Here is a 24,585-nt window from a genome sequence, read left to right on the forward strand (position 1 = left end):
ATCTAAAGAAGACAAGATTGAGAATAACCCCCCACCATCTATCTCGCGGATAGAGAGAAATATTTAACATCTTCTTATCGTAACTGCACATAGTTATATAAACTCCCAAAGGGATGAGTGCTCCCCACGGCTGACTTATATGCGTGCAGTCGCACATCTTACGCACGAGTGCCGAACGCCCCATAGCCATCTGTGGCGCCGCGAGTACTACGCTCCCGCTAGAGTATCCATCGACTTTATAATGTAACTAAACATTCGATACGCGCAAATGTACAGCCGCAAGTATTTCCATGGATTCTATCTCGATATATTACATCATTATAAATTCGTTATAAACAATTAAACAAATTGCAAAAAGCTAACTTTGCCATTTGTTGAGATATCGCGAATCCGCTTGCGCAGTCCTCTTTAGAATCGTTTGCAGTTCCATTATTTCGAGTGTGCAGTTGCTCGGAAATCAGCTACAAACGATGCACTGGCCAAAAAAATAATATTTTTAACAATTACAGTACCACATTTTTCGTTTGTAAGATCTAAGACAGTAACTACAAACGACGTATTCGTTTTAAAATAGTTTTTCATTGTTTGTAGCAACTGCAATCGCAATAATGGAACTGTAAACAAATGATTCTAAAGAAGACTGCGCAAGCGGATTTGAGATATCTTAAAATATAAAAAAATTTACAAAAGCAATGAGATCCCACCTCACAATAGTTTACAGTTTTACACAATAGTTAGTAGCAAATAGTTTAATAGTTTTAAACTTTTTGTTACGTACAAGGTGGGATTTTTTATCTACTTGGCGTACTTTTTTTTATCTTTGTGAAGTTTTTTTTAGTTTTGAAATTAACTACAGAAATGTCAAATCAAAAATTATCTCTACATGTGAAGAGCATCGTATAAATCGTCCAAATCGGAATGCTTCTTTATAATTTCAAACTCGTCTTCGGTTTTCAACAAACTCCAATCGTTTATAATATTTTCCATGAGATCTTTCACCTGTAGAGTTTTCAAATTCTATTACTTTTAATTCAAAAAATCGATCGATACGATTAAGAGAAAATACATCGTATATATTTTACTTTGTTTTGTATTTCTAAATCCTGTCACATTTAACTACTCACTACACTTACTATATAACTTATTATTATAATATAACTATATACATATACATATAATATGTTCACTTACTGTCTCAGTACCAATGCTAAAAGAAATATATTTCAACACGAACACTATGCAAGGTATTGTAAATGATAGAACCTTAAGTAGAAGATCCAGACTGTATTCAGTTGTGAGAAAATTTCATTAACTGAAAATGATATTGTTCGCTTCAAATCGAACAACTTTGCTGTCCGATTAAATACGCTTAAAAATTAAATACGTTTAAACAATGATACCTGAACAATGACAGAGGATATGAGAATAACAGAAGAAATGATTCTTTGAATCGTTTTCTTTCTTGGATCCTGATACGGCCACAAACCAATTGAAGACAAAAAGGATACGATGTATGTTATAATAGCGCTTTCCTGCGAAATCCATATTTGTTCAATGGTCGGAATACGTTTACCTTCTCGCAATTTTAAACGAGTTCTTTTGATCATTCGTAACATACTTTATTTTTTCTGTACTTTATAGTCCCCACGCGAATGATACAATTTGCGTCGTATTAAAGTTATTATACAAAATTGAAGCGCTATTAAAGAAAAGTATCATATTTTCGTGTCTCTATTTTGTTGAATTTTTCCAATAGTGTATAGGTCCGTTTGTCACACCATTCACATGATGTTAATGGCAAAAGACGTGTTGCGTGAATACTTAAATTACTTAAATTACATATTCCAAGATCACAAGCGAGTATATTTTTTTTACCTCCAAGTAAAAATGACGCAGACGCAGTAGCGAATGGAGCGTTTATATCGCTCCAGCACGTTACATTCACATTTCACTCGTTCGAAGAGCAACATCGTTCCTTGTAACTTGGTCTAGTTTCAAGACTTGGTGAAGTCATTAGTGATAATGTAAAAGACGTAAGGTAAAGTACGCATCATTGATTCGGAAGAGGGAGATTGTATAACGTACAACGATGTTTGTTAATCGCGCTATTAACAATTAAATTTATCTTTCCCAGCTGTCACGTTTATCACATAATATCTGTTTTATTTTAAGATAGTAGTAGAAAGTAAATTATTGTAAGAGTTAATGATTTCATATTACTATAAAAATGCGTATACATAGTGCAATAAAAGTACGAGACGTGAGAGTGTGTGTGAGATGCTATTTATTATATTAATAAAATAATCATAAACAAAAACAAGCTTATTAAATTAATTATCGGATTAGTGGCATATGATCTATTTTGGAGATGAGATTCAATTTTCTGAATAATAAAATATTCTAAAATACTTATTTTCTCGCGCGCGAATACAGATTCAGTTTCTATGTGTCCATTCTTTTCTTACGGGTCTTATTGTTGCGCGGAATAAATTACCGTGAAGTGAGATAACATGCTTGCAAGCTGAGAAAGTAAATTTGTCTGTTTAGAACAAGGTAGAAATGGAATTTATCATCGTATCCGCAACGCAAATTATCGTAGTAAAATTTTCCAACCACACCGAATAAATGCCATCCATGACGAGTTTGCAAGATTTCATGCTTCTCTGTATCACGAACAGTAGTAAGCTTAGCGTTTGCACCGGCCTCATACACGTGATAGCGATGCAATTGCGATAATGATATTATAGTATATGTCGCGTAAATAAAAACTTGCGGGAAATGATATTTGAGCTTGATTTGGGATATTTGAATGCAAGTGTAAAAGTGTAAAATATTTAGTTCTTTCATTGTGAATCTTTCAGTGTGATTTACAAATTACTGCATGCGTTATTACTATTCTACAAGTGGTAAAATTGAGCACTCACGAATGAGCGATGACATCCTATAGAATCCATCACAGCCACTGATGAAATTGACCGACCATCTGTAATCTCTTCAGCTGGGAATCTCTCATCGGTTGCTCTTCAGTTTTCACTTCTTTTTGTACTTTGCACTTTTCACTTTGTTCTTTACACTTTATACTTTGCACATACGTGTTTATTCGCGACGCGATACTATTGTTAACGGTATTTAAAGAATATTTATGTCGGCACAAAAGTCACTTCACTTTACTGGCGGAGATCGATGCGGAGTGCGATGATCCCACGACGAATTGCTCCATATTATGATGGCGAAGTTCATTTCGAACAATATATTGCGAACATTGCCTCGCACAATATTTGCGAAGACTACTTCGCAATGTCTATGCGAAGATTGCGCGGCTTATTTTAAAACGTAATTTAAATTTTAAGTAATTAAATTTATAATAATTTATATATTTATTTATAATAATTAAATAATTTAAATTTAATTGAACGTGTTTTACGTCTTTCTAATCGAAATGTATAATAATTTATAACGCGATTTCGAAATCGTTTAATATGTAGGTGAACGAAATATAATCGCGCCTATCAATGTAGTAAATGGAATATCAAGATAAAAGATTATGCAGTAAAATTGAATAATTAATTATAATTGTGATTACAAAATATATACTCTACTGAACGCGAATAAAATAATTCTTAAAACAATCTAATCCGATTTTTCTTTGACCGCGTATCTCTAATCGCGAATATGTATATATATAATTAATGAGAAAGAAAATATATAATTGCATCACACAACGCGAGCAAATTTTCGTGAAATCTATAATTCTATATGACAGCAAATTAGTTCGCAATTTTGCCTCGCGAATTTGAAATATCATCCTTTTCGATGGTATTTGAATTAAAAACCATACATATCCAAAAAGATAAAATTATTCAATAAGATGATATAAATCAATAATATATACATATCTTTTAAAGATATAATACTTAATTAAATAACCGAAGAATCTTTTTCATTAAGAAAACATGTAATTTATAAGTTAGACTTAAAGACGAATAAGTTATGATTTATATCATTCTTTAATCAATAATTCATGCACAAAACTACGTAGAAAAGTATCTACTTTTATGTATTATACTAAAGCTATGTAGTATACTACTGTAAATCACACTGATTATTGCAAAAACGCCATCACCATTATATACAAAATATTTTTACTTTTATTGTTTCAATTACTCACTCTACGATGCTTTGGCGTTGCACAATGCAAAAATCTCTTGCTCCTTTTAATGCTTGATTAGCTCCCACGACAAAATGGCACTCCTCAATTTCGCAGTCATATTCCTTTACAAATTTCAATATAAAATTAATTTTATTTAATTAATTTTATAGTTACTGTCTTATTCATATTTTATTGCATCGAATTAGATGAGATATAATATAAATATAATTGCAAAAATGTAATTAATAACGGAAGCTAACGAAATATTTCAATCGCATTGTGCGCACGTTTACGTCGAGAATATATCGCTCATTTGCTGAGCAAAATATAAATATATATAAATACATATTGTGTATTTAAATCCTTACGAAATGTAATCAAATTAATACGTTCGTCAAAAATAAACATTTGCTCATATGCACTACATTTTCTAATAACACTTGGATTTTAATTTTAATTTAATTTAATTATCTATTAATAATATCTTGTAGAGAATATTACTTGTGTCGATATTCGTCAACGGACGACAATAGAATGTTGCGCGATCTTGAGTCGAAGGTTGTTTTTGTGTAATAAGACGTCGATAATTTCAAGGATACACAACATTAATATGCGTGTATGATATATAAAATTTTCATTTAAAATTATATAATTTTACGGTTGTATTTGTCTGATACAATACGAAAAATGAACTCAACACACACTAAAGTGCATACATGATCGCGCGCATTAATAACTCGCGCCTATTTCAATAAAAAATATATATCAATTTAATGAATAAATGTGATGTTTCACGATGACGGCGAAGAAATTGAAAAGATTTATCGATTTACCTTTGATTTACATTTTTGAGCCGATCCTGAACTGCAGTTTTCGGTGCCGCGAATTTGCAATCTTCGCATGATCTAGAAACACTAATATTTCTATTATATTTTCATGCAATTGTTAAAAGTACACACTTTTATAACATTTGTTTGACGCGCTAAGCTTTATGTTTGAATTATTAGAGTCAAAAGTGTACGCGCATGGATTTCGCGAACCCGTTGCGATATTTAGCGCCGCCAATTTATTAGATATTACAAAGATATAAGCTCGCGAATAATCGAGTCGCGTTCTAACCCTTTCGCTCAATGGTCGATACGCTACGATACGCTACGATACGCTTTTGGCGCGATCATTTCTATATGGTATCGCGTTATTCGCGCATGCGATTGTAAGAATTATACATATTGTATACTTAATTGTATAATTAATCTAACAAGTGCATGAAAATATAATAGAAATATTAGTGTTTCTAGATCATGCGAAGATTGCAAATTCGCGGCACCGAAAACTGCAGTTCAGGATCGGCTCAAAAATGTAAATCAAAGGTAAATCGATAAATCTTTTCAATTTCTTCGCCGTCATCGTGAAACATCACATTTATTCATTAAATTGATATATATTTTTTATTGAAATAGGCGCGAGTTATTAATGCGCGCGATCATGTATGCACTTTAGTGTGTGTTGAGTTCATTTTTCGTATTGTATCAGACAAATACAACCGTAAAATTATATAATTTTAAATGAAAATTTTATATATCATACACGCATATTAATGTTGTGTATCCTTGAAATTATCGACGTCTTATTACACAAAAACAACCTTCGACTCAAGATCGCGCAACATTCTATTGTCGTCCGTTGACGAATATCGACACAAGTAATATTCTCTACAAGATATTATTAATAGATAATTAAATTAAATTAAAATTAAAATCCAAGTGTTATTAGAAAATGTAGTGCATATGAGCAAATGTTTATTTTTGACGAACGTATTAATTTGATTACATTTCGTAAGGATTTAAATACACAATATGTATTTATATATATTTATATTTTGCTCAGCAAATGAGCGATATATTCTCGACGTAAACGTGCGCACAATGCGATTGAAATATTTCGTTAGCTTCCGTTATTAATTACATTTTTGCAATTATATTTATATTATATCTCATCTAATTCGATGCAATAAAATATGAATAAGACAGTAACTATAAAATTAATTAAATAAAATTAATTTTATATTGAAATTTGTAAAGGAATATGACTGCGAAATTGAGGAGTGCCATTTTGTCGTGGGAGCTAATCAAGCATTAAAAGGAGCAAGAGATTTTTGCATTGTGCAACGCCAAAGCATCGTAGAGTGAGTAATTGAAACAATAAAAGTAAAAATATTTTGTATATAATGGTGATGGCGTTTTTGCAATAATCAGTGTGATTTACAGTAGTATACTACATAGCTTTAGTATAATACATAAAAGTAGATACTTTTCTACGTAGTTTTGTGCATGAATTATTGATTAAAGAATGATATAAATCATAACTTATTCGTCTTTAAGTCTAACTTATAAATTACATGTTTTCTTAATGAAAAAGATTCTTCGGTTATTTAATTAAGTATTATATCTTTAAAAGATATGTATATATTATTGATTTATATCATCTTATTGAATAATTTTATCTTTTTGGATATGTATGGTTTTTAATTCAAATACCATCGAAAAGGATGATATTTCAAATTCGCGAGGCAAAATTGCGAACTAATTTGCTGTCATATAGAATTATAGATTTCACGAAAATTTGCTCGCGTTGTGTGATGCAATTATATATTTTCTTTCTCATTAATTATATATATACATATTCGCGATTAGAGATACGCGGTCAAAGAAAAATCGGATTAGATTGTTTTAAGAATTATTTTATTCGCGTTCAGTAGAGTATATATTTTGTAATCACAATTATAATTAATTATTCAATTTTACTGCATAATCTTTTATCTTGATATTCCATTTACTACATTGATAGGCGCGATTATATTTCGTTCACCTACATATTAAACGATTTCGAAATCGCGTTATAAATTATTATACATTTCGATTAGAAAGACGTAAAACACGTTCAATTAAATTTAAATTATTTAATTATTATAAATAAATATATAAATTATTATAAATTTAATTACTTAAAATTTAAATTACGTTTTAAAATAAGCCGCGCAATCTTCGCATAGACATTGCGAAGTAGTCTTCGCAAATATTGTGCGAGGCAATGTTCGCAATATATTGTTCGAAATGAACTTCGCCATCATAATATGGAGCAATTCGTCGTGGGATCATCGCACTCCGCATCGATCTCCGCCAGTAAAGTGAAGTGACTTTTGTGCCGACATAAATATTCTTTAAATACCGTTAACAATAGTATCGCGTCGCGAATAAACACGTATGTGCAAAGTATAAAGTGTAAAGAACAAAGTGAAAAGTGCAAAGTACAAAAAGAAGTGAAAACTGAAGAGCAACCGATGAGAGATTCCCAGCTGAAGAGATTACAGATGGTCGGTCAATTTCATCAGTGGCTGTGATGGATTCTATAGGATGTCATCGCTCATTCGTGAGTGCTCAATTTTACCACTTGTAGAATAGTAATAACGCATGCAGTAATTTGTAAATCACACTGAAAGATTCACAATGAAAGAACTAAATATTTTACACTTTTACACTTGCATTCAAATATCCCAAATCAAGCTCAAATATCATTTCCCGCAAGTTTTTATTTACGCGACATATACTATAATATCATTATCGCAATTGCATCGCTATCACGTGTAGGTCATACCACTGCACTGCGCGGATATCGCATCTAGAAATTTTCCATAATGTTCCATGTACTTTGCTTTATTAGCAAACACTGCTCTTCCCTGCATTCCGTTTGTTTGAGCACGACTACGATGGAAGCGCTTTACTCATCTTAAAAATACACTTATCAACTCTCTATTAACCGCTTTTTATTGTACGTTTTATTATGCTGCCAATTTTCATATGTCATGACAATTAGCAGCATCAATAATAAAATTCTGACCAATCATAAATAAATGTAAAACGAAAAGTCAAAACTACGCATATATTTTAGCCGATATTATACCGCCGACAATCCGCGGCTTCTCATTGCGGCGCTTTTTTGACCTTGTTGATATAACATATACTCACATACATATGTACATTTCATACACACAACTACTACATTTCAAAATATATTTAAAATTAATCTCACAATACTGTAATGAAACAGTGCCGAAATATGTCTGAAATTTATGTCTGAAATCAGGAAATCAACGTTACTCCGTAAGAAATTACGAACGGAAATCATCGGCGAGATATTTCTTCTGCTATATGCATTTTGCAATTCTTGGTTCCATTTCCTACCCGTAAATACGTATATGTATATACATTCTTTCAGATTTGCAATATCTCATCATCTCGACTTTTTGTTCGTTTTAATGCGTTCCACTTATCTCAAACTCTTTCCATTATCTCTTTGATTTGCTTTGTGCATTATCATTATTAATAAGAAACTTAGATCAATCTATAACACCTTACCTTTTGAGATTATACATAAAAGGTATTATACTTGAAAAAGTAGATAGATGGAATATCATACGATAAATTAAACAATATAAGATTAAGATTCTGCTATAAATAATTTTATCAACTAAAAATATAATTAAATATAACAGACAAGATATGCAAATAAATTTGCATTAATATATTTTAGATCCGTTGAGTGCTACAAGCGGCGCTCAAGTAAAATTTTTCATTAATAATGTATAATGTAAAATTACTGTGTATTAAAAAGATCTGTTTATAATAGATATCCAAGAAATTTTATTTCTCTTTGAAGTATATATTACGTATCCGTTCTCAAGGCAGTTTGGCATTCTGTTTCCTTTGCACTTCAACGAACGAGCGTTGGAAAAACGAAAAATTTGTGAATCCGTGTCGAAATATTAAAAATTCTGTTTGTGTAATATCGATTGTACGGAATTCTTGTTCACGTCAACGTGTTGAATAAATTACCATGAAGTAGGATAAGGATGCACTCATTGCCTAGAACAAGAAAATCATCCACAGAAGAAATAAAGTTATCGAAGGTGCGTGTCATACATTATGGAAAAATAAAAATACTTCATACCGTGGCTAAACCTTCTAATGACGCGACATAAATACCACCTACGAGCAACATACAATCTTTCGTACTTCTTTGCATTATAAATAATATTAATTTCTGCACATGCAACGGCATCATGTGCCACTTAGAATTATATCTAAAAATATTAATGATAACGATATGTACAAAAGTAATATGCACTACACTAATTATTGTAGTGATAAAACAATAATATGAATATAATATAACAATGTTCAATGTTCAATGTTTTTGATACATACAAATCAACTGAATTGCATATATCAAGGAGTGTATTTTACATGTTAATAAAATTTAAAAATTTCAGTTGCTTACGTTTTCGATAAAAAAATATTGCTGTGATCCAACACCTTTTGTCCCGCATAATTGACGAGAAAGAAATAAAACAGATGAATCAGTACGCTTAATATAGATATAAAATTCTCAATGATTCCCTCTGTAATTACCGCCTAAAAACATCTTAAATGTAAGAGAAAATACATGTTTTTCTCACCAAAGATGGCTGCTTACATCAGCATCCGTAAGGAAAAAGTTAATTCTCAATTAATTCACAAACGCGTACTTTCACAAGTTACACGTTGATAATAGCGATTATTATGCAATTTTTATGGAATAAATAAACATTCTTACTTACGCAATATACATTAATAGTTAAAGATGCCACACCGAGGAAAAGCAGACAAAAATACAATATTATAAAGGTATCTGCCATAAATTCAAAAAACCTTTAACAATAAGAGCATGTGTTACGCAAACGTTTAACATTAAAAGCTCCGGTGATTTTTTATATGAAATAAATAAATACATGACGAAAAATATCGTAAGAATATTATCAGACACACTTAAGCTTGAACTGTATGAATAACATTTAAATTCTGAATTATGCCATTAGAAAATACCGACATGATGGCTCGTCTGTGAATATCAATGGCACTGATTAATCTGGCGCAAGTTACGCAACGTCTTTCGGAGATCAAATTACCTTTCTCGTAACTATCCAGAGCATGTTCGATGCGATAGCTAAAATAGCAGAATTTTTTAATAAAAAAAAGTTCGTCAAATATTGAATGCATCAGGATGCTTTAATAATGCTATCGTTTTTCAACTGAAATTTCAATAATGTCGATTAAGTCTAAACATTCTTTTTTCTAAATAAAATAAAAACCTGCATAAAATATATTAAAGCAAAAAAATTGTGTTAAGTTACTTTAGTTAAATTCTGGTCTTTCGTTAATAATTTCAGTGCTGAAATGAAAAATTTTGAATGCAGAGGACCTTTGTGTTAATTTTGAATGTTTTAGTTTATCCTTACCTAGCTATCTGAAACATTCCGCACACATGCTGTATATACGATATGTATGTGGATGTAGTAGACATAAGTGTGATTTGAAATATGAAAAAGCACACATTTACATGTAAAGCAATAAAATAAAAATACTTTTCGTTATCAACGAAATATTCGGCCAGAATTATCATTTGGTGTGAACGAGATTGATTAAGCGGCTCCACTATATCGAGAAAATCCGGTACAAAATGTCCAAAAGTAATAAATAATGGCACGATATAAGCGATTACTGTTAATAATAATTATTAAGATAAGAGATTATAGTGTACAAACATAAAGACGAACACGAATACAACGATAATGTAACTATTAATACAATAATTAATTAAATTATAGCACACGTGTGGAATTTCAAAAAAACATTTTTATATATATTTTTTAATATCTTAATATAACAAAATTCCTTACATGCAAACAACTGTGCATAGGTTGCCCCTATATACGTATATCTATGTATTATTTTATATTCCATACTATTTGTTAACGTGTTCCAATCATATTTTATCATGTCCATTATCTTTTTCATCTGCGATGATGGAAAATGTATATTATTTCTATGTATAATATATGTATAATTTTTATTTAGATTACTATATTTTATTATTTCAAATATATAAATACGGTATTATAACTTCTTAAAAGCTTAACGAGACAGCTTACAGATAAATCGTACAATATTAAAAATATTACAACATCCTTATAATCGTATCACTTACTGATTCACTTTTCACGCAAAATGCAACATACTTCAAAATGACGATCAAGTAAGGAATTGTAAATGATAGAACTTCAAGAAGAAGATCCAAATTGTATTCGAACGTGACAAACGTGAGTAACTACAAGTTGCTCATAAAATATGATCTCACATTAGAAAAAATAACAAAATAGAAATGAAACAATCCGTACTTATCGAGTTAGCTTCTTATTAATCGGATATTATAAAAATGTTGAATAGTACCTGGCTTAGTACGCAAGTTACAAAACATACTAGGCAACAAAATCTTTAAATGCGTATGGACCATCGACCGTTTTGATATGGCCACAGTCCGATGGATGATAGCATCAGCCGATTAGTCGTATAATATCGACTACCATCGAAGTCCATATCTACGACGCAACTGAGAGCATATTTTTAACCGCAACCAAGAGGTGAATAGAGCGTTTCATGATTATTACACTCATTACATTATGCATGACATTATTACCAGGAGACAAAAAAAATGGAAAAAATAGCTTATAAAGAAGAAACTGCTTATTCTATACGCATATAGGAAAATGCGCTACAAAGATAACATAATTGACTAAATTACTGTTATAAGTTGCATTTGGAATTAATCTTTATATTACAAAATTGCTGTTATTTTTTGCATTAGTAATAAACGTAACTGCATGGCGTGAAATATTACGCTTTGCCATTTGATTACACGCTTTTGCAGATTGTTTGACGGGCATAGGGCACTATAGATACTTCCGAAGAGCGAATAAAATTGAAGAAATGTTAGAAGAAGAATAATTAGATGTACACATCTAATACATGTAAAATGTTATATTTTGTTAAGAGTTAAGTTTTTATCTAGAGAAATTAATAGTTTTAATGTGAATATATGCATACAAGATTTCCTAGTTTATTGAATTTACCAAAGTAAGTATAGTGATTCCAGAAAATGATTGATCAAATATTGGGACTTGTAATTATTTTTCGAGAAAATAACCTTTTATTTGAGTGCATTGCTTGAACGCTCATAGAAATAAATAAAACCACAAATCTATGCTTGTAAATTCTATACTTCAATATTCTCTTATAGTCCTGTACTTGTAGAAATACTTTTATAAAAGCACATTATGCCATTTGTATTGTGTAATATAAATAATATAACATATTTTATATAATTATAATTATATAATATTACATATTTTGTGTAATATACTATACATATCTTCTGCAGGTGTACCGAACTATTAACATTAAAATGTAATAATATATTTTAAAAACTTTTATCAAACCTGAAGAAATCTTTTGAGTATTATGATTATCAATAGTATACAAAATTGTTATTTCTTTGAAATAAATGATCAAAGAAAACTGTATTATGGAAACTGTGGCAGATATCTTAACCGTTGTTTTTTTTATATGAAAATGATATTATTCGCAAAATTTGTCCACAAATTGAAAAGAATCTGTTTAAAATCTAGTTCAAAATTAGTTTATAACAAGCAACGTGCGAGCTTCTAACGTCATCACTATCGTGTTTTCTTCCGTAAACTTGACTGCGTCACGATCGCATTGAATGTAACACCGTAAAATAAGACATTGCCAAGCTAACAATCTGAAAAATAATTTTCGTTATATTGATTCCGTTCTGCCGCGAAAATACTTGTAAAAAAGCTGTTACCGAAGCAAAACCATCCATCGATGCGATTACTACACCGCTAAATACACTGAAATTGCATGCCTTTGATGATCTTTGTAATATAAAAAGTAATAATTTCTGAGAATGTAAAGGAGCCATGTACCATCGCGCGCTGTATCTATATAAATAATATTAATACTTGAATATTAATTTATTTATTACTTGTTCCCATTTATCAATAGAAATAATTGCTTTGAGAAAAACATATTTTTATTCTCGGATGGTACTCACGTCGCTTCATAAACGGTTTCACTGTGATCTAAAAGAATTTGCCCAAAATAATTCACCCAGAACACATATAAAAAATGAGTAAAAACATACATAGCAGAAACAAATATGTCGTTAGATATATGCAGCTCGATTGCTTGAAACAACTGAAAAAAAACTGAAGTTTGTATTTCCCGAACGAAACACGTACACGCAGATGATACTCATTGTGTCCAACGTATTGCACTCTTCTTTTTATATGCATCATTAAGGGTTAAGACACAAATAAATTGCGCTTTTGAATTTAGTTTTCCTTCGTTTGACGTTTACTTCATCATACGGATATCAAAAGAAATTATGTGTAGCATGATATTGTTAACACATTCGCAACCGGCTAATCTGACGCGGCGGTTCTGACGCGAGAGTCTTAGCCACCTGCAATTTTCAAAACTCTATAGCTGAACGGCGCAAAGTTCTGCTATTAAAAGTGGGAATGAATATAAAAAGTATTGCTTTATCATATCATAACCACTTGTTTAACATTCAAAAATTTTAGATGTTAGAAATGCAAGTTGAAAAAAATTGAAAATTTGTAAATATGGAAATATTAAAATTGAAAGAGCTGAAGATGTAATAACAAATAATAAAGTTCTAGTCATTGTAAAACTCGCACATGACTCGTTGTAAATATGAAAAAAGACATCATAGAATTATGTCAACCAGTTATAGATTTTGAAATGACGTAGAACTATGTTACCAGTCGCGAATGTGTTAAATATAAGTAATATCCTTATATTATTACACGTTTATGTAATATCTATTTCTATGTATAAAACTCTCCTCTCTCTCTCTCTCTCTCTCTCTCTCTCTCTCTCTCTGTCGTCCTAATTAAAGTTTTGGAAAATTAGAGAATTGCAAACACAAATACTCACTCGCACCATATTAATGGTCATAGATATCACACCAGCTATTGCGAGAAGCAGATAGGATAAAGCGAAAGAGGAATTAATAAAGTCCATGAATCTTTAACATTAAGAATGTGTAATGACGTCCATCCAAATCAAAATTACTCATCATTAAATACACACGAGAATGTTTATTCGATAAATGACATAAGAATAAAAAAATTACATACTGTAAAGATCGTTCATGGATTTTTACGGCATGTACTATCTTTGCGTGAATAATAGATTTGTTTGTACAGTCGTCAAATGCGTGAGATATGCGGTAACTGTAAATATCCAAATGTTACAATTGATGGTAAATATCTAAAAGTGCCAACGAAAATTCAAGTCTTTTTGATAGAAATTAACAAAATTGTTATAAAACTAAAATGGATGAACATTTTTAGAAGGCAAGTTTTTATTAAAAAGCTATAAAAAAAGCTTTACTGAACAGAACTGAGTAGAATTGAATGTATGAGGGAGGGATTCCCTCTGCCATTATTCGAAGTGAATAGCTTCTCAAGAACTATTTACCATTTAATATCATTTAATATTTAAGAAAATATCATGCATATATGTCAAAGAATGATTTCGTAATGATTCGGAAAAGTATGTTGAAACGAAAATTCGGCTATATAATCAGGGATCATATGTTTTGTCTGTCCATATTGTGGTGACTGAGCATACCACGCGAGAGATAAGCGATAACAATAGATATTCAATAGATGTTCAGTAGATATTCTGGACCACTGATACCTGTTTATAAACAAGAATAAACGCTTTATCAAATGTACATAGTCAGAAAATTACATCCTCTTCAGTAAACTTTTTTCGTTAATAACTTTTTAATAAATATTTGTCTCTCTCTAAAACCTTTTATTTCAGTTTTATAATAATTTTGTTAATTGCTATCAACTTGAGCGTTCATTGCAGTGGCACTTTTAGATATTTACCTAATCGATTATCTCAGAAGCGCAATGTATTTGAACGGTTGTTTACCTTGCAATCGCGAACAATCCGCAAGCATGCAATATAAACATCATAAACATCGTTTCGGTAGCTATGAATGTGGTCATACCTATCAGAGCAATTAATGCAAAATCAGATACTATAAAATAAAAAAATTGTTGCTGATCAAGAAAGCAATCTACTGGAGTGGGTAATTCTCGTAGACGGGGTTCCTCTAATGGTGCCACAAAATTCAAGATATCTGGTATGCATAACGAAAAAATAAACATCGACGTAGTTATGTACATGAATACTGAAATCAATAAAAAGCATTTTATTCCGCACATGAATTCATCAAATTTATATCGTGTACGAATATTTCATTTATATGTTCGATTAACTGCATTAATTTATGCAAAATAACATATGCACAAAATGAACGGATGGTCCAAGAGTAATGTAAATGTTATCTTACTAACACGCGGAATAAATAGTATAGAATTTTCCTTTACTGGCGTATTTTTGTATTATTTCAAGCTCTCGACTGTCTGTTATCGCAATACAATCATAATTAATTTGTTCCAGTAACAACTTCACCTGTAATAAAAAATCGTGATTAAAAGTCCGTATCTTTCTTTATGATCAATGATTAACAGAAAATCCATTAAATGCTCCGCAAGTGAAATAATATTTATTAACAACTTTTCATTCATGTTCACTATCATAACGTTAAATCACCAGATTTTATATTCACGATTGAGATTGAAAGAAGAATGCATATTTGTATATTATTTTTCCTTTTTCAAGTAATCGTACACATTTTCGAAACTTACGTTTGCGAAATTCAAGTAAACAGCATTATGCTTTATAATATAGAGGAATAGTAGAGGATTCAAAGACATCAATTCGATGAACAGTTGTATGTTATACTGACGCGTAATAAAAGTCGTATACTGTAAACGAAGTTATTTATATGCATATATATGACAGCTCACTGATGTGTAGAAGTCAATATGTGGAAATCTTAATTTTTAATTATGTTATATCAGATTCATAAAATACATTGTGTTTGTGACAATACGAAATTAATATGCGCTACAGAATAATCCATACCGTTACCTGAAATACTATACCATGTACGTAAAGGGACAACGCGAATATCCATATGACTTTCCTATATCTCGAACTCTGAGAGGGCCAGAGACCAAGTGAGGCCAACAGACGTCGAGTATATCCGTAAAATTGATCGTCGTACACGTCCATTTTCGCGAGACGCTACAGTACTTCTACGTGCGTGAACGCGACGCATCCTCGCTCCTTTCTTTTCTCACTTTTATTTCATTCAGCAATTTCACGTCATTTTTTCATATTCCCGCACGAAGATAATAGCCGATATTATCAAGCAATCGATGAAACATTTTCCAAATTATACGCGTAATTCAGTCAGCGTGGAAAATATACGCCAACTAAATTATATGTTATTATGGGCGACATTATATCTATCATGTATTATTACAGGCCATATAACATCTCCATCTATCTCTATGCCTATCAATTGCATCTATGAGGCGTAATCTATATATTTTTATGCAGATATTACGCGGGCGCACGTTAGGTGTCCGCATTATGTATCATTCTTATTTAAACCGCCGACCGTTCACGGATCATCCTTAGAATGGAAAATTGCGTTTATTTACTATACTATCGTTCTGTGCTGTTATGCCATCGCTCTTACGCTCATTAAGTATCGCAAATTTTTAATACACTTTTATTTTATTGAGAATGCTGTACTCACATTTTAAATAACATTTATAATTACATTTACGTCATCATAAATGCATTTTTATGTACGAACGGAGTATATAACCATACAATAGGACAATGACATACTAATAAGCTGAAATAAAACATTTTTTCACGTTTGGATATTATAGCAGTCTTTATTATAATTAATGTAAAAAATACATGTAATTCCCCCGTATGTTGCATCTCATAAAATTTAGTCTTAAATGTCCTATGTTTATATTAAAAAAAGTCAAATACTTAACATAACGTTACCGTGGCAAAACCTTCTAATGACGGAATAAATAAACCACCCACAATAATCGCGGTGCTCTTCATGCTTCGTCGTAGTACCATGAGTAGTAATTTTTGACTATGCAACGGTGCTGTGTACCATTGTGCATTACATCTACATTAATATGTCATAGATCAATCCAAAAATTTGCTCAGATAAATTATTCACGCGTAAGTCTTTATTTCATCTGGCAAGTCATTTATTTGTTATAAATATTTTTAATTATTCTAATGATAGTTACAAATATATTTAATATCATAGATGTATGTTACATATAAGATATGTAACATACACAATCTACTCAGAAGATAAATTTTGTATGCTTTCCAGAATATACTCACATTTGTTGCAAAAGGTATTCGCCATGATCGATCAGATCCTGTCCAAAATAGTTCATCCAAAATATATAACAGAAGTGAGCGTATACGAACAAACCAGATGAAACAGATTCGAATACATTGTCAGCATTAAGTGCCAGAAAAAGCTATAATTCGCATAAGCATAATAACATTGACTCACATTTATAATTTTTTAATATGTATAATTCAGTGCTATTTCAAAATTATGAACTCACGCGAAACATATTAACGCTCAGTGATGCCACACCAAATCCGGATAAGATAAAATAAGACGATGAAAACTTATATTGCATATCATAGAGAAATCTTAAAAAAAGTAAATTCAATAAAAAAGATAATCACTATGTAGTAAGTTCATAGTAAATTACATGCAACATGTCTGTTCGGCTTCCTTTTACACTCATGAAGTTATTTTTAAATTATTTTCTTAAATGCCATTAAAATTTTATATTTTATATTATATTCCATACATTACGAGATTGCGAGATTATAGGTGAGATTATAGGAGGTACCATCCCACTTACTTTAAACAGTGCTGATGAATGTTAATAACACTTAACAAATTGGTGCAAACTCTGCACTTAGTTTTAGATGGTGTTATCTTTGATGAACACATATCGAATGTACGTGTTAAACGATGGCTGTAAAAATTGCAATTATATCCTGTTATACAATTTAAAGTTGACAAGCTATAAATATTCAATAATAAGCAGTCAAGAGCCTCCTAAAGATAATAAAACGTTTCTTTCTTCGATATGAAAATAACGCTCATAGTGTGTTTTCCTTGGAATTAAATTAAAAATTACAAGTTTAATTTCAAACAATTAAGCACAGAGAATATTGTTATTTTACCTAAGGAGTTTGAATAGCCCACAAGCATGCTGCGTAAATAACATGTACATGTTTTCCGTCGCCATAAGCACCGTCATACCCAAAAAAGCGACTATTATAAATATGAATGAGAACAGGTAGAAATATCTGTCTTGGTCAAAAAAGAATTCTATTTGAACTGGCAATTGTCGTGGACGAGGTTCGTCTAACGGCGTTATAATGTCGAGAACATCCGGTACAAACATCGTTAAAATAAAAGCAAGTGTTCCCGGATAAACGATTGCTGGAAACAAAATTTAACAGATAATGTTTAAGATAATGAGTATTAAATGCTTGCAAAAGTTTATAAGGTCACAAATGAATGGATTGCCTCAAAAGATGAGTCATTTTATCGATGTGGAATCAAACTATTGCTCAAAAACTAGCAATTGATAGCAATGGCCAATACTTTGATTAAACTGTTATATGTTATCTTAATATTATTAATAAACAAAAATAGCATTTATTTTATATATATATATATACACACACACACACACACGCACATACACACGCGCGAACTTTTGCAAGCACCAATACTAGACACTTTCATCACTTGTGAGAAAATTACAAAAACGCTAATTGCTCTTTTGCAACATAAAAGTTGTGATTATAACAATCGATTTTTTATTACAGTGTAAATGGTACAATAAATAAAATTACACTTTATTGTACTTACATCCAGAAAAAATTGTATAAAATTTTGCATTGTATGCATATTGCTGCATTATTTTCAATTCGTCCGCATTCTTTATCAATTTCCAATCGCGTTGGATTTGGTCAAAGAGACTTTTGACCTGCAATTGCGAACAATGAGCGTTTAAAATGTCGAATGAATGTTTTTTAGGAATTACTTCTAATTAATTTCTCGAAGCCAATTCAGCCGACTTACATGATTGGAATGAAAATATACTATAATATATTTCAGAGCATAAATTATACAAAGAATATCAAACGAGAAGACCTCAATAAACAACGATGTACTAAATTCGTGCGTGATAAACGTTGCCAACTAAAAGCAGAATTTTCACGTAAATCAGATATAGAGTTTCACTTTGTGCATAAAAATTAAACAGCAATACAACGTTACGAGTGCAATTCACGTCTCTGTAAATGTACTCCAAATTTATATACACGTATAATTGGAAGATGATTTTCATGTGCATGTGTTCTACTAACTACAAGTCTGTCAAAAACGCGGACCGAACTCCATACCATCCCATAACGCAATTGCAGTAAAGAATTTCACACGTAATTAATATTTTTCTCGCTCACAATATCGTTGCCTTCACTAACTCGACAGATACAGAGCAATTCGTACGATTTACTGGTCACTTTTAAGCACTCTACACGTTTCTTTATAAATCTACAAAGCGCACTCGAATGTAAGTTCGGTTCAACGATCACAGACACCTGCAGTAGTATAGACAGGATGAGAATGAAAGACACGCAGAGCGATTGAACGATTTGATGTTCTCGCTTCTGGTAGGGCCACAGACCGATCGACGCCATTAGTTGTCGAGTCAGCCCATAGTACTTATTGTCGAAGATATCCATTTCGATTGATGGTTGCTGCAACTTTGCGGACGCAGATTTGCAAAGATTACGCGTGACTCGTCTACCGCCGTCGGCATATTTTATTAGCTTTCGCAATCTTGTGGCATCCATTACGACATTTTGATCATGATAATACGTGGCATTATGGCAAATCATGCAATACCGGGAAGGCAATTTGAAAATTAGCTTATATGACCAAATGGTCCTTAAAGTGAGGTCAGACGAGTCCTTTAACTGTCGACTATTGTACTATCAACTGACCACCGTGCAACTACCAATCGTAGGAGACCAATCGCAACGCAAAACAACCAAATTGCACATTTAGTGTAATCACTGGTAGTTTTTCCTGGGGTGAAACGGCAATAGTTGCAACGTACCTTCACGCAAGCGTGATGATGCAACATGGAATCCCTTACCCTCGTAATGGTTCCAGGCAGCAGTTGCGTGTCAGCTTTTTTTCCGGAGACATGTCCCGCAGTTGCGTTCGTTATACGCGCTTTAGTATCGGTTGTAAAAAATGCAAGCAAAATTGTTAGTTAATAATGTGGCGGTTCAAAAGTGCGTTTGAGGGAAGTGTATTTGAAAAATTGTCAATGCAGATATATATCTATGATTGCATAAGTCTTGTCCAAAGTAAGTTATCCAAAACATATGACAGAAATAAGGTAGAACATATAAACCGGAAGCAACTATGCCACTTGCTACATTACTCCCGATTCTTTGAAACAATAATAATTCAGAGACTGTGTTTCCTCTGTAAATAATGCTCATTGCACCAGCGTCCATTACGCCTTTCACTTAATCGCTGGAGCTGAGTGCAAGCATACAGACTCAATTTATGCATTTATTTTAATGTTTGCATATATTCTCGTATTTAGTATAATATTGCTACATAATTCTCGAATTAAGCACAGGCTCTTAAATTAACATGAAGTTGTATTCTAATAAACTTCCCGGAATATCTATTGGGTTGTAATATATGTATATTTGTCACGTTTCATTAGTGTTTTTAACAATGGGTTATAACATAGGTATATAACATATATTCGTTACTAAGAACACTAAAGAAACGGGACGAAAATTTATGTTACAGCTCAATACAATCGTTTATTCTCAATATTAACCATATATTGGCCTTTATTGCTCTTTAAATCTATCAATATTGATAGACCGACTCTGAAAGACTGTATGATTGAATTGTGTACGTGACAATTAAGTTTTATATGCGTGCCACTTTAATATAATATTAATTTATCAGAATGTTTACAGGTACCTTGGTCCGAAGAACTTTTTGGGATGACTACGCACGGCTGTGTGAAACATCGCTCAACCACGCGTGCAAAAGTGTACGTTACACGCACGATGGCGTGTACACAAGGTCGAATTGGGATCATCAACTCGTCGAGATGCACACGACTCTCCATTTTGTGTTAGTTAGCACACAACGCAACTAGACGAGCTCTGGCGCAACATTGTGCTACATACATTCCGCATATTTCAGCGTGCTTCCTTCCTTCCTTTCATCCCACCCTTCGAGAGTCTGCATACCTTCACCGAGGGCAATCTACCTAGCTGGGTATGTCTACGTCTACGAATAGCGGAAGCGTACGCCGATATGGTACGTCGAATCGTACGCATCGTCAGATAAAATGTTCATCCTTCCAAGTGACTAACAATATGTCGAAACGCAGATTGGTATCATCGAGCACACGCAAAATATTATTCCAAACTCGACTTACGATACACTACATCAGGGTGTGAGTAGAAGAATGTGCGCGATAAAATATTATATCATGTGACAGCAATAAAGTGTTGTGAATTGTATATCTCGTTGAAGAATTAAACAGTTTGTTGAATATATAAACTAATGACTTATAAAATATCGCTTCTTTTCGTACAAAAGTCATTTTTCTCGATTCTCACGTTTGTTAGTAATTTTGCACAAGTTTATTATCTGTGAATTTTAATAACTGAATAAACGTGTGTGACAAAAAGAAAAGTTCTCAAAAGCAGTTTGCTGACGATCAACACAATTTGTGAAAATATATTCATTATCCTCAATTCTTTCCGAGTTTTTGCACAAAAGATTTATATGCGATCACTGGCAAGCGGCTTTGAGTTCTTTTTCCGTCCTCTGTGACTGCAAAACTGCAAAACAGAATCTCATAATTCACCCGATAGACCCGATTTCAACTTGACAAAATTAAAAGGTACGCAGCTTTTAAATGCGAACGCGTAGAAACATCCTGCGGCCCAAAAATGTTCCATTAATGTTGCATACCGAAAGCAACTGCACGTTCCTCGCATGTTGATGTAGATATGCAAATGCATATGACATAAATCTATGTTGTGAGAACTCAGACGCTATATTTTGAGGCCTTGAAAGTATTGCACAATGCCATCGTTATACTGTGATGGTGACTCCAAAAATAAGAAAAAAGTCATGTTACGTAAGTCACGTCACAAAGATCAACGCAGAAACATCTAGAGTTTATCGTCGTGCGATTCTACTTTCCATAATTTTCCATGCGAATACGTAGCTCCTTACGTCGCAACATCAAAGGTACATCAAAGATACCCCGCGCAAGATTGCGTGCACTTAGTCGTTTTACTCTTTCCTTAATCCTGCGTGATTGTGCGTATATTAACGAGAAACGGCAGCATCAGGTACTGGATTTGGTGGCCGGTACCTCGTGTTCCCCTCGCGGCGCATAATACCGCGCGATGCAGGCCGTTCGTTTTATACTTGAGGCGGTCAGGCCCCCTTCGGATGCAGCAACCTTCCCGAATTTATCGCCCGTCCGAATCGCGGACAAGTCCATATAACCCGTTCATGATTCTCGGTTCCCACCTAGCTGGTGCAAAACCCGCGCGCTCTCGCCGCGCTGCCTTCATTCTTGTATAAATCTCATTGAGGACGATATATTGCACGGTATCCCTTTGGCTTGCTCGCTCATATCGGCCATTGAAATTTATTTCGCTGACCATACGCGAATAATCAAGATGAATCGTTGCCCTGCCGCCTTTTAATTTCGTCCCTTATCGTCATTATTTAGACGTGCATGAAATATACTGGATGTTCTCGAATGCTCATGTTTTTGCACTCTGACTGTGGTAAAAGTACCGGAATAGCTCGTGTACGTAATGAGTAAGTAAGTATAATAAATATGGTGAGAAACATATTGGGGAATCTCAATGTGGAAGAATGTTAATGTATCACCACGAATATCTGGAATAAATCTGATAATCTCAATATTATCTGTTTAAAGCGTATGAATGTAATTCGCCAACTAATTTCGCTAATATGGATGGTATTTGAAACAATGTTCCCAACATTTCACGAGGGGCTTAATAATTGAAACTTGTTAACTTGTATTAGTGTTATATATTTCGCACGGACGGGCAAATAGGCTGACAAAAACGAACGAGTTACGACTGGATAAGAAACCGTATTTAATGTTCCCGAACGTAACTTGGCATCTCTCTTCCAGGCACATTCCGACACCGTGGAAAGAGTTCGAGAAACAGCAGCGAAACAATAAGCATAACTTCTAACACGGTTGACACGCCAGTTACCGCAAGCCGAAAGCAGCTAATACGGCAAGTTATCCACTTAGAAATCCGACGTAACACCGCGAGAGAAGAGTTCGAGGGGACGGAGGATACAGGAGACTGTTACCAAGTTTGGATAAACCGGGCCAAGTTTCCTGGCTTGGTACTTGCGGAACTGCCACACGAAAACGCCCAAGTTTATTCTTCCCGCACGCAGCGACAGAGAAATACCATGGACATCGATTTACATAACGATTAACTTAATTAAGCGCTTAAACATGTTGCTTGTTGGAGCACCTTTATAACAACTTCAGGAATGACCAATTCTTGTGCTTTCATGAAGTAAGAGCGTATCGTAAGATACATTCACTTATTGGCAAAAGTTAAGAAACAAAACGATTATTTATGCATTATTTGATACTATTTGCTTCGTTTGTCATGTCCCGAGTCGAAATTTTAGTTCTACATTGAACCTCAAATTCTTCATTTGAGGCGTTATTCAGCGCCTATTTAGCTACTACTTTAACACTAAAATATGTCCGAAATTTCCTTTTTTGCCGCTAGAGCGTCAAAGCAGGTTACGATCAAGATTATAGCCGAATGTTGCAGGGTCAAAATAGCATCTTAACATCTGTTTGTAGGAGTTTGAGTTTCAATGTAAGAGTTCTATTTTCCTAAAAGTAGGTTCGTACGACTGCTAAAAGCATTAAAGTAGGCACAAAATTTCGACTCGGGGTATTATAAATGTAAGTAAATGTAAATGATTAAATATAAAAATATATTTTTTTATATTTAATATACTTGGTATTCACTCAATTGTACACTGATAAACAAATATAATGTGTTGTAAGACAAATATAATAGTAATTGAATAATTAAAACAAATCATCGTTTCGTTTCTTAACTTTAATTTCAATTTATCATTCGCTAAATGTTACATATTGCCGAATAATGCTTTAAGCTTTGTCAACTTGTCGTTTAGATAGAAATAAAATATATAACAGCACAGTAAAAATATTTCACATCGCAATGTTAAGCTGACAATTTATGCCATACAATGGTACATCGTAATATTTTATCGAAAATATGTTGGATCTAGATATTTGAAATATTTCAACACAGTCCTGCTTTCCAACGATAAGA

The 24,585-nt window shown here is 32.5% G+C and overlaps 5 protein-coding genes across 21 annotated transcripts in view; 1 reads left to right on the plus strand and 4 right to left on the minus strand.

Moving 5' to 3' along the window:
* LOC109611385 overlaps positions 1–23,960 on the plus strand; it is an 89,453-nt gene extending 65,493 nt beyond the window's left edge. For 2 of the 8 annotated variants that reach the window (XR_003407095.1, XR_003407094.1), the window contains one exon: positions 21,160–22,313. Coding sequence is in view for 3 of the 8 variants with exons in the window: in XM_020033873.2 (XP_019889432.1) it covers positions 20,433–20,523; positions 21,160–21,319; positions 21,392–21,466; positions 21,582–21,651 (396 nt within the window). In the remaining 5 variants the exon portion in view is untranslated. Of the gene's footprint in view, positions 1–11,581; positions 11,667–19,919; positions 20,524–21,148; positions 22,314–23,381 lie in introns of those variants that run through there. The other 6 variants (XM_020033873.2, XM_026973051.1, XR_003407097.1 and 3 more) reach the window with 6 other exon arrangements.
* Positions 1–24,585, minus strand: part of LOC105286029 (mannosyl-oligosaccharide alpha-1,2-mannosidase IA) — a 738,960-nt gene that overhangs the window by 445,145 nt on the left and 269,230 nt on the right. The window lies entirely within an intron of this gene.
* Positions 7,977–11,057, minus strand: LOC109611415 (odorant receptor 30a-like). The gene is made up of 7 exons (XM_026973046.1): positions 10,926–11,057; positions 10,485–10,746; positions 10,076–10,192; positions 9,807–9,897; positions 9,488–9,621; positions 9,158–9,290; positions 7,977–9,072 (listed from the first exon to the last, which is right to left on the minus strand). The coding sequence occupies exons 1-7, from the start codon at positions 11,041–11,043 to the stop codon at positions 9,022–9,024; spliced, it is 906 nt and encodes a 301-aa protein (XP_026828847.1). The 5' UTR covers positions 11,044–11,057; the 3' UTR covers positions 7,977–9,021.
* Positions 12,285–17,075, minus strand: LOC105286033. 5 transcript variants are annotated; one of them, XM_026973040.1, is made up of 9 exons: positions 16,147–17,075; positions 15,861–15,980; positions 15,507–15,624; positions 15,079–15,340; positions 14,271–14,366; positions 14,068–14,158; positions 13,160–13,302; positions 12,911–13,046; positions 12,285–12,844 (listed from the first exon to the last, which is right to left on the minus strand). In XM_026973040.1, exons 1-9 carry the CDS (start codon positions 16,288–16,290, stop codon positions 12,791–12,793), a joined length of 1,164 nt encoding a protein of 387 aa, XP_026828841.1. In that variant the 5' UTR covers positions 16,291–17,075; the 3' UTR covers positions 12,285–12,790. The 5 variants fall into 5 exon arrangements, with proteins under 5 accessions (XP_026828841.1, XP_026828843.1, XP_026828842.1 ...); XM_026973042.1 differs by having other exon boundaries at positions 13,160–13,187; positions 16,147–16,311; XM_026973041.1 differs by having other exon boundaries at positions 12,911–13,066; positions 16,147–16,311.
* LOC113562723 (odorant receptor 22c-like) lies at positions 16,373–20,062 on the minus strand. Of its 4 annotated transcripts, XM_026972942.1 has the most exons (10): positions 19,747–20,062; positions 19,226–19,345; positions 19,013–19,130; positions 18,316–18,577; positions 17,988–18,104; positions 17,679–17,769; positions 17,446–17,588; positions 17,086–17,218; positions 16,823–16,924; positions 16,373–16,696 (listed from the first exon to the last, which is right to left on the minus strand). In XM_026972942.1, the coding sequence occupies exons 1-9, from the start codon at positions 20,044–20,046 to the stop codon at positions 16,871–16,873; spliced, it is 1,338 nt and encodes a 445-aa protein (XP_026828743.1). In that variant the 5' UTR covers positions 20,047–20,062; the 3' UTR covers positions 16,373–16,696; positions 16,823–16,870. The 4 variants fall into 4 exon arrangements, with proteins under 4 accessions (XP_026828743.1, XP_026828742.1, XP_026828744.1 ...); XM_026972941.1 differs by having other exon boundaries at positions 16,373–16,924; XM_026972943.1 differs by lacking the exon at positions 19,226–19,345 and having other exon boundaries at positions 16,373–16,924.

Source organism: Ooceraea biroi, chromosome 10 (assembly GCF_003672135.1).
Source record: "Ooceraea biroi isolate clonal line C1 chromosome 10, Obir_v5.4, whole genome shotgun sequence".
Taxonomy (NCBI): Eukaryota; Metazoa; Arthropoda; class Insecta; order Hymenoptera; family Formicidae; genus Ooceraea; species Ooceraea biroi.